The following is an 11,024-nucleotide window of genomic DNA, read 5'->3' on the forward strand; positions in this document are numbered from 1 at the left end:
TGGTGTAAAGATTTAATAATTAAAATCACTTTTTTTTCTTCATAAATATTATGGCATGTTTATGCAATTTTGTGTATAATCGTAATAATTCATTTTTTTGCATAAACTTTTCTTCATGTAATGTCGTCATAAAATTACAGATAATTTTTGTAAATGTATGAATACATGAAATATCGTTCATATGACGTTATATTGCGCTCATACTTATTTAGAAAGAAATTTAGTAAATATGACAGCTATTTTACGTAAATAGTTTGTCGCAAAAATTCAACAACTGGTTTACTGATTTTTAATTCCTAAATTTGATCATTTATTTACTAGTATATATTTTTATTCATTGAATGTAGAACATATGTTTCAAATTTGATCCAAATTTGTTTTCAAAATCGTCTGATCCATTCATGATCATCACGAGTGGCTATCGGGGTTACGTTGGACTGTCTCGATGCGATGTTTATAATTTTCGGTAAACGGAGATCAGATAGGAGAACAATACATGAGTTTAGATTTCACCAGAGAGTTATACAGTGTAATTATGGATTTTGTTAATTTAAATTTAGATGTTTACCGTTTAATAAAGCCGAGCATTTTCAGAGAATCGTTAATAATGTTAATAATCAAAATGTTTGTAATCATGATCACTTACAACACGATTTCGATTACAGCGTAACACTTAACATTTTTCAATATTTAGAGACAGTTTGTTTTCATCACACCATTTTTGTAAAGCAGAAGTAAAGTGTCATCATTCGGATTTTTAAAAACCGCCAAAATTTACAGTCATCGGCGTATAAAAGAAAAGATGAATGCTTAAAAGCAGAGCCAATATCGTTAATGAAAATGTTAAAACAAAAGGGACCAATAATGGAGCCTTGAGGCACACCAGAAGTTACTTTAATAATAGGCGATTTACTTATTTTATATTTAACGATTTGGGTTCTGTCAGTTAAGTAACTTCTAAACCAACTTGGTGATATACTTTGCAAATTGTATGATGATAATTTATCAACCAAAATGTCAATATTCACTCTATCAAATGCTTTGCTAAAATCAGTATAAATTACATCTATTTGGTTACCATTATCGAGAGAGTTTAGCAAACTATCCGAAAAAAGAGTTAAATTAGTTAAGGTGGAACGACCACCAAAAAAACCATGTTGTTGCGGAATAATAATGTCATCAATTTGAGGTTTCAAAAAATCAAAAACAAAAGTTTCAAAGACTGCTCACATTACAAAGTATACTTATAGGGCGATAGTTTTTAGCACATGTTTTACCACCGGATTTGAAAACCGGAGTAACGTAGCTAATTTTCCATTTTTGAGGAAACATTCCCTCAGTTATTTAATTAATGATTGCTAATTTTGAAGTATTCAGTTAGAAATAAACAGCCTAAACAAATTGATGGTGTTAAATGTGTATAGTTGTTGCACATACACAAATTTTAATATATGCTTGGTTGCATATGCATATTACATATATTATGAAAATATCGCCGAAATTAAAATGCAAGTGCTGTGCAACACCGACAACTGGTACCACCGTTCTTTGGACAGTTCAGTTATGTTGTTATTCATAGATTACTAGATTTTTGGAATATAAAATCAGTAATCAGTTTTGAAAGAAATTCTTTCTTGTATTCAAGGATTACCAGATCTGTTTTGTTTCAACAACTTTTTAAATAGTTGTAACTGTAATATTGGTTTGCTTTAAATATGTCTATTTCGCTTTTTTTGGATAATTAGCATAGTGCCCAAGAGTAAAATAACGCGCGTAGAATGTATACCTACTATCCTTGTATTCTACAGGTAGTGAAAATATTTAGGAGGCCTCTGAAGTGTTAAATTCACCACTGTTTTCCCTGAAAAGTGATAAACTGTACATAAATATAAATTTCATTTATTTTACAAAGATATTTAAAATTACCTTTTTATGAAAATGGGTCTTAAGAAAATTAAAAACAAAGAAAAACTTTCTGAAATAATTTTGTTATTTATGTTTGTTGTTAATTAATTGTAAAATGTTAACATCTTTCATTTCAAAAATGTCTTGAACATATTATAAAAAAAATAAATGTATCCCTCATTTAACTTTTTGCTGTTTACCTATTATCTATGCTGTTTACACTTGTGTAATGTTTTTTTATACATAATCATAAGCCGACATATGCAAGCCACTTATAACATAAAAATATTGTATATACATTTATTTTTTGAAAGTTATCATTTATGGGAACAAAAGAGACAACTGCTGTTAGTGTCCAATTTTAACAACGTCAATATTGTAGATAATGTTTGCTACCTTTATGTTTCATAAATTATAATTTTGTGAAAATTATTTGTTCCAGGAAGTAATTTTTATTAAGTAATAGTTGCAATAGTTAAATGTATGCTTGGGAGTAACAAAACTTCTTTCTTAAAAATGTATTAAAATATCTTTTTGTTTACATGTCAAAAATATTAACTAATTTAATACTAGCACCCCAGCAGCGTAACTCACAGAAGAATCACTCATTTGTCTACACTTTTGAGACTGTGAATAGTTGAGGAATTTTAAATTTGCAATTTTACTGTTGTCTGTTTTAATTAATTCCTCGATAGATCTTAATAAAATTAATATTGGGTTCCTGCCACAGATTGTGTTTCCATATTTTTTGAGATATGTTCCAAATTTTTCTGGATTTACTTCTTCTATAATTTTCATACCCATTCTATCTAGTTGTTCAATAGATTGGAAAATTTCCTGGTGAGAATTATCATAGTATGTAAAACTGAATCTTTTCCCCCAGTGACAGAAATCGGAAGAAATAATAAACAGATTATTAGAATCTAATAAATATTTTGCAAAAATTTGTCCATACAATGATTCCTGTTTTGCTGACAATGATCCAACAAGTACAGGAACTATACTAAACTGTGATTTATGATTTTCCATAATTTTTGCTATAAATGGTAAATGCATTTCAATGCTATGTTCTGTTTCATCTGTATTTAAATCAACAGATTCAAAATGCTTAGAATTTTTTAATTCTTCTATTACTTCCAGATCAACGGTAAGATCATAGAAAGGAGTTTCATATTTTTCTGCTTCAGGTAAGGCACAACCAGAAAAGCGAGAAAAATGAGATGGTCCAAAAATAAATATTCTTTTTACTATCGAAGGATCTATTTGTTTATAAGCAAATGCACTGCAAGAGCCACAATAACGATATCCAGCGTGGGGAGCTATAATTGCTTTTGCAGGGCTGTGAAAAGCATCAACTTTCTCTATCCATGTTCCTAACTGGTTAGAAAGCTCTGTTGATTTGCTGTTATACCAACTGCCTGCATGTGATGCGCTTCTTGTTATTGACATATTATTTTTATTTAATAATCTAGTACTTCTGTAATATAATTTTCACGTTCACTGCCTTTCCAATTTTAAGCTTCATTCACTTTTCGCTCGAAAGTAGCGACCATGTAGCGACTGGGGAGCGTACAAGAGCTATCAAAACGAATTTTGCCGAAAATGCTCGAGTCACAAACTTCCTTTAGACTGTACCTAAGTGCATTTGAACCGTAGGTCTCAACCGTAGATCTGAACATGGTCTGAATTAAGAGGAACCCAACCCAAGAAAAATAGACTAACACCACAGTTAAACCTAACACTAAATATAGGAGTCATAGGGTGTAATGTCTGTCACTTGTCAAATAGTTTATACAAAGGTCCCAGGATGGCGCTGCGGTACGTCGTGATTTGGGCCTTTGGGTCGCTTAAGAAGAAAAGCGTTTTGTCCTTAAAACAGGTGCAATCGTGCAACATAGAAATTCAACAGTACTTTAGCGCGGACAACATTGTTGACACTTTCTATGGCTGGCTCGTAGGCGCCGGGAATCCCTTATATAGGGTGTCCCAGTTATAATAATTAATATTTATACCACAGATTCCTACGGACATTTGGAACATAAAATGTTATAACACTTTTGACTTTTGAAACAAAATAAAAAATTATAAAATTATAACAGTTTTGATGCCGGCCCTGCACAATCGCAAATTAATNAATGCAAACGTATGTTTACGCGATGAAAAATATTAAAATAAAACACATTTCAACTTTGCACTTTGGTACATTTAATTTCAATTATATACAAGCAATTTTAAATGTATGTGGTGAATATAAATATTACAATATTATAATTTCTTATATGTTACTTAACATGAAGCTTGCTTTAGCATCTTTCTTATTTAAAATATCTATTAAGAATATAAATCATTTCCTCCTTAGGCTACCAAAAAATACTGTTATTAAAACCCAATTCAATAGATAACTTGGTATTTACTGCTTAACAAGTAAATTAAAGACTACATTAATGGTAATAGGGAATGCCAGTTATGTGCTCACATTTACAAAAGAATAACAAGAATAAAGCAAAAATACTTAATAAAATTAAATTTGTTATGAAAGTAAGTTTTACTGTGTTTTTTTATCAGTGGCTTGGTAATAATTTGGTGGGTTCTCCTAAAAAGGTGTACAGAATTTTAGATAATTATAAAAGAAATATTTCCAAAATATTACTTACATAGTATGCTGGTGGTGGTACATACGCCATTTGAGGCCTATTGGGATCATAGTAAGCAGATTGAGCTGCTTCGGCAGCTTTTGCATCTATAGTTCAAAAATTAATCAAAAACACCATAGTCAATATTATTATTTATACTACGATAAAAGAATTGATTTCTATAAGTTGCATATTACAATTATTTAATTATTTAAAAACCTTATGCTTTCAACTTTATCAATAGCATATATTTTATGCAGCTGGACTTCATCAAATACATCAAGACAAAAGTTCACTACTAAAGAAATTTGTTATATTTATTTATTATTCATTACCTGCGGAACTCATTGAATTGTGTTGAAAACCAGTTGCCCCTTGTGAGGGATAACCATTTTGAGGAGGATAGCCACCTTGTTGTGGAGGGTATCCACCTTGTTGTGGAGGATATCCACCTTGTTGAGCAAGATATCCACCTTGCTGAGGAGGATATCCACCTTGTTGAGGTGGGTAACCACCTTGTTGAGGAGGGTAACTACCTTGTTGAGGAGGGTAACTACCTTGTTGAGAAGGATATCCACCTTGTTGTGGTGGGGGATAGTTACCTTGCTGAGGTGGAGTTTGAAAGCCAATAACACCTGGATATGGAGGAGGTGCATCACTCATAAAAACAGTATTACTAGGAGGACGATCAGGAAATGCATTCATTGCAGTGGGGGGTATCCATCCATAGTATGCTGTTGGATTAAATGCATAAGCTGAAGGAGGGGCCTCGTACCAGTTTCCTTGAGGTGGATTATAAGGTGGTGGTTCACTACTATATCCTTGTCTTGTTGCTAAAAATATTATAGGTTATGTATAATATTAAACTACATTAACATTGAATTTTAAATACCTAAATGTGCAGCTTTCAACATTGCTGTCCCAAAATCTATGGCTCCTCCATGTTTGAAAGTTAACTTAAATTTAGCTTCACCTATCCAATTACCATTAGGTTGTGATCTTACTTTGCCTTTTATATAATTTGCTCCAAAAACAGGTTGTTCTATATCCACCTAAATTAAAAAAAAAAGTTTAAAAATATATCTCAGCTAAAGCAACAAATTTTACAATCTTACATCACTTAATGCAACAAAAGGAAAACTGAAGGATTGCATAGGTTCTTTATCACTTATAGCATTATAGATCATTCTGTGTGTTGTTAAATACATCCTGCCATGTTTCTTTCCAGAAAATACTGGATCATCCTGCCCAGACCATTCCAAAGTAACATTATCAGAAAAGAGGAGAATACTGCAAAAATGCTAAATTGAAAAACTTCCTCACGTTTTAAATATGACAAATATAAATAAACACTTACCTTTCACCTGAATGTATCAATACACCACCATTTAAATGTGCAGTATTTAACGCCATGTTTGGAAAGTATATTTGTTTTTTTTTTAATTTCTTTAGCAAGCAAATTAATCAACTGTCACAATTTCAAAATATATAAAATATAGAACAAGCCTACTTTCCTTATTTAAATCAATAAATTTGTTAACTGTTTCGCGACGATCGTAAATGTTTTAGTATGAAAATGTGAATTCAACCAAGTCAACTAAAGTTTTTTTTATATTATTATGCAGATATGATTCAGATTCAGAGGGCTCGTCGTAGACTATCAATGACAGATTACCAACTCTGACAAATGACAAACTATGAACAATGTTAACGATGTTAACCATAGATGTCAACCATATGTCACGTGGTCACGTGTTATATTTATGTCTTATTTATGTCAAAATGACTAATTATTATTGGAAGTGGTTCTTGTATGGCATGACTATGTTTTTTAATATAAAATAATCGTCCAACCTCGTTTATTAATGTTAAACCTACACGGAAGTGAAAAAAGACGATATTAACATAGCAAAAAATACTATAAATCACATTCAGGTCTATATTGCTGTGAACAAAAAAGAAGTACATAATCATCACAACATTCACTTCGTGAGTGTTACCTTTCTTTACCATAACCTTATGATCCTAAAAATTTAATTTTGTTGGATTAGTTTTTAATTTTAATCTACTTAGAGTTGTTGTTAGTTTAGAAAGACTAACGTAGATTAACAATGTAATTCTATCGGTTGGGAATAGAATAAATACGTGCATCAAGAGGCCACTGGTTGTCTAGAGGCCATATGGTAGGCTCGATGAGCTATTCACTACTGCGCTAAGCAGTTTGAGTTATGCTTATCGCAAAATTCTATCAGTCTATCTCCCTTTTTAGGTTTTCTTGCCCTTTCACTAAACTTAACATGTCTTCTATATCTGTATAAACCGCTCCTACGTCTTCATCACTGAAAGATTATGTAGGCATGTAGACCTGCACTAATACCGTTTTTACCGGCTTCGAGTTTAATTTAACCATAACTATCTATCACTTTTTTGTAAATAACGTTGTATATTTTGCCCTGCATTCCTACGCATAACAATTCCTACCCCCGTATTACCTTCCACCTATACTGTATGTATTATTCTAAAGTCTCCACTCCAGAAGTCTTCAGCTTCGGGCCAACGGACTTCACTAATGCCTACTATATCTAATTCTAATTTAACCATCTAAACTTTTAAATTTTCCGATTTCCCTATTTGCCTCATTGTTCACGCTCCGACTTGGTGAAATATAGCACCTACCCATATTGCACTTATTGATGATATCCCCCAAAGTAGTTCCCGTCCGGACATCCGAATGGGGGACTAGTTTACGTCCGGAGTGCTTTACTCCAAAAGACGTCATCATTTTAGTATGGTGTGTTATACTTGGGATATCATAATGTGGTGGTTTCCCGTTGCCTTCCACATCGTAGTATTGTGTCGGCTGAAGAGGACCTTAATTGGTCTTAGAACGGCCTGAGGTAGAGGGGTTTTAATTTTAAAATTTTAATAAATTTTAAGGACTTCTTCCTCGGGAATCCGACATTACCTAGTTGTACGGACGGCTAGGTGTCTTTTGAAGATTTCCCCCCTTCCACGAAAACATAAAAAAAAATATTGTGCATCAGGATGCCATCCAATGTTCGTGATCTCTGCTACCCTGAGTACTGTCTTAGTCTGGTTTCTCTTTACGTAACCGGAAAGAGTTTCGTCAAGGTTTAAGTCCTGTCGGATCAGTACACAATGTATAATAGTCAATAAAATGTCAGATTGAAAGGCGATTATCTACGGTTCTAGATGATAAAAAAATTTTTTTCGTACACCGCTGTACACAGAAATTTTCAAATTATAATTATGCAAAGTTTAAATTTTTTAGAAAAATCCCTTACGCTGCGTTTACACACACGGTTTTCTAACGGCAACCGTGCCGTGCCGTGCGGTAATTTCATTTGCGTTGCATAGCAGTCGACGGAAAACACATACGCATAATAAAACCAGCACATTCTGGCTCCATGTATTTTAATTATAAATATTATTTTTCCACTGTTTTACTACCAGTGGTAGATTCTGGCTACCAATCCTCCTATGTAGATATTGGGGCATAAGACGTTCTCTCGCCGCATGACCAAAGTTTAACTCGGCAGCGAAGATATTGAAAATTGGGTGAACGGTTCTAGAACGGCCTGCGGTAAAGGGGTTTTAGTTTTGGTAGGTCCTCCTAGGAGAGAATTTAAAACTATAACTACTACTAAATTATAGTCTCAAGTGTTACCTACTAGGAGCTTCGATAGACTATGGTGGGTTTCACGTACTATGCACCACCGACATACATAAGTGCCGGTTAAACTTGAACGGATTATGACTAGAAAAAACCAAAAATGGCGCGGTAAACGCCATGTATAGTACGATGCTACATTTTAGGATTACATATGCTCCAACAAGGTCCATTTAAATATATGGATATCTACTTACTGCGTAGCTAACCTCAACGTGATAGGCACGTTATCATTATCGAATAAAATAATTCGATGTGGTCTGTATTCTGTCGAAACTGCCAGACGCGCATCGCGATTTCGATCTTTCTGGATCTCATCAGCGCGTCGCAGACAACTCCGACAAAACGCAGACCAACTTTTACCTGCTGTTTTAACAGCGCGTTTTAGAAAATATCAAAAATGGCGCGGTAAACGCCATCTACAGACCACATCGAATTATTTTATTGGATTATGACTAGTTTATAATTATGTTCTAGCGTAATTAATTACGCTTCTTTCACACATACGGTTTTTTACCGTGATCGTGTACAGCAACGGTGCCGTGTATAATAGTAATACATTGTTTTATATGCAAACTTTCACACAATACGGTTTGCTACCGGAGCACGGCATGGGGACTGCAACGGCACGGCGCCGGAGCCGTGTACGGCAACGTGAGGCAAGCAAGTGTATAAAAATATGCACACATGCCGTGTGTTCACACGGCAAAGATTGTATTCAGAATTTTTTTTCTCTCTGAATTGTGCAGTTAGACAGAAGAAATTATATAGTATATCGAAATAATGGTTATTGAAATAGATAAGTTGCTAACTACATTTGTTGAACAGCGACCAGCGCTATGGGATAAAACCACTGATGAATTTAAAAATAGAAACAAGAAATTACAGGGTTGAAAGGAAAGTTGTAGGATTCTGAAGGATGACTGATGAAATATCAGAAAAGCAACAAGACGATATACGAAGAATAATGCTAAAAATTATATGCCATATCATTATTAACAATATGCGTTTTTTTATTTCGTCCATTTTGACCACGTATCAAAACAAAACTAAACTCGAAGTGAAAAACCGTGTGCCGTGTGAACGCAAAGCAAATGAAATTACGGCACGGTTGCTGTTAGAAAACCGTATATGTGAAAGAAGCGTTAGTCGTGGACAAAACAGTTGCAATTTTTGGATAACAATTGGAAAAAAAGGCAAAAGATGGGTGAAATGTTATAAATAAAGCGGTTGGTTTACAAAGCACTAGAATTTTGTAAAATTTTATTCTTGTTTATTAAGAATGATTTTAAAGGTATTAGTCAATAAAAACGGGAAAAATAAATTTGTCTTGCAATTATAACGACCACGGAAATCACTTCTCATATTACGTTTTAGATCTAATTGATTATTTCGAATAAGCTCGAATTATGCCGTAAGCCTGCTTTTGATTTCCAGGATGTTTTATTTTAATCATAATATTTATTTATTTATTTAAAGTAGATACAACAGGCCCATACGGCCCAAAAATATAATAATGAATACATTAGCATATTGATAAGTAAAAATTCCTTATTACATACTAGGATATCGCAAAACTGTTTGAAGATAATTTCGAATTGCACAGATGTTCATTTGAAATTTATCATCATTAAAAAATTGGTTGGCTAGTCTAGTCAGTCTTGGAATTACAGAGTTATATAAATAGTTAGTTCTACAAAACGGTTCTATAAAAACTACATCATTTCTTGTGTTATAAAATCTATCGTATCTAATAAACCTAGCAATTAAGTCATCACATTTGATTTGACCAGAAAAGATTTTATAAATGAATAATAGATCTTGAAAAGTACGTGCAGATTCAAGAGAGGGTATCTTGACAAGAGATGCGATCTCACGATAATCATGGCTTAACATTGGGTTTTGTACTTTGCATTTAAAAGCTAGATATGAGAGAAACTTATGTTGGACTGTTTCGATGCGATGTTTATAATTTTCGGTAAACGGAGACCAGATAGGAGAACAATACATGAGTTTAGATTTCATACAGTGTAATTGTAGATTTTGTTAATTTAAATTTAGATGTTTGCCGTTTAATAAAGCCGAGCATTTTTAGAGAATCGTTAATAATATAATCAAAATGTTTGTCGAAGCTTAGTTTTGAATCAATCAAAATCCCTAGATCTTTAATACAAGATGTTTCAGTAATACTATGATCAAGTAATTTATAATCATGATCACTTACAACACGATTTCTATTACAGCGTAACACTTTCCATTTTTCAATATTTAGAGACAGCTTGTTTTCATCACACCATTTTTGTAAAGCAGAAAGATCAGATTGAAGTAAAGTGTGATCATTCGGATTTTTAATAACTGTTGAGTGATAAATTTTATAATGAGTTGCATGCAGTGTGGGTGGTGTCATCTCTTAATATAAAAAGGAAGGAAACAGTTGTTCTCCTCCTTGCCGCTTGGTGCGTGGTTGGATTAATAGAATAAAATATTTTTTTTCACAAGTTATACAGTTTTAGTTGATTAAAATAAAATAAAAAGTAAATAAGAAATCTTACTCAATTCTTAATATTTCTTGACCCACAACAATAAATCCTACAAATGGCGTGGTAAGCGTCATCTGTAGTACAATGCTACATTTAGTGGAATTCAATATGGTCAACAAGGTCCATTTAAATAGATGGATATCTACTTGCTGAACTGAATCCACACCGTAGGTCACTACTACGTGATAGGCACGTTACCAAAATCAAACATAGAAACTCGAAGTGGTCAGTTTAGCAAGTAGCCATCTATTTAAA

At 33.0% G+C, this 11,024-nt stretch overlaps 2 protein-coding genes across 3 annotated transcripts in view; both read right to left on the minus strand.

Annotated features, from left to right (window-relative positions):
* The window catches only part of LOC108737699 (WW domain-binding protein 2), a 12,456-nt gene extending 6,226 nt beyond the window's left edge, over nt 1–6,230 (minus strand). The window contains exons 1-6 of one of the 2 annotated variants that reach the window (XM_018470752.2): nt 5,896–6,229; nt 5,654–5,828; nt 5,431–5,590; nt 4,874–5,371; nt 4,560–4,645; nt 4,128–4,498 (exon numbers count right to left, since the gene is read on the minus strand). In XM_018470752.2, the coding sequence (XP_018326254.1) occupies nt 4,451–4,498; nt 4,560–4,645; nt 4,874–5,371; nt 5,431–5,590; nt 5,654–5,828; nt 5,896–5,951 (1,023 nt within the window). In that variant the 5' untranslated portion in view covers nt 5,952–6,229 and the 3' untranslated portion in view covers nt 4,128–4,450. Of the gene's footprint in view, nt 1–4,127; nt 4,499–4,559; nt 4,646–4,873; nt 5,372–5,430; nt 5,591–5,653; nt 5,829–5,895 lie in introns of those variants that run through there. The other variant, XM_025975480.1, reaches the window with a different exon arrangement.
* Nucleotides 2,409–3,678, minus strand: LOC108737700 (protein MEMO1). Its single transcript, XM_018470754.1, has one exon. It carries the CDS (start codon nt 3,352–3,354, stop codon nt 2,464–2,466), a length of 891 nt encoding a protein of 296 aa, XP_018326256.1. The 5' UTR covers nt 3,355–3,678; the 3' UTR covers nt 2,409–2,463.
* Nucleotides 6,231–11,024: the final 4,794 nt, after the last annotated feature.

Source organism: Agrilus planipennis, unplaced genomic scaffold (assembly GCF_000699045.2).
Source record: "Agrilus planipennis isolate EAB-ADULT unplaced genomic scaffold, Apla_2.0 scaffold146, whole genome shotgun sequence".
Classification (NCBI taxonomy): Eukaryota; Metazoa; Arthropoda; class Insecta; order Coleoptera; family Buprestidae; genus Agrilus; species Agrilus planipennis.

Excerpts from the sequence above, each read along its gene's own strand:
- LOC108737700 (XM_018470754.1), bottom strand. The coding sequence starts at position 3,354 with ATGTCAATAACAAGAAGCGCATCACATGCAGGCAGTTGGTATAACAGC.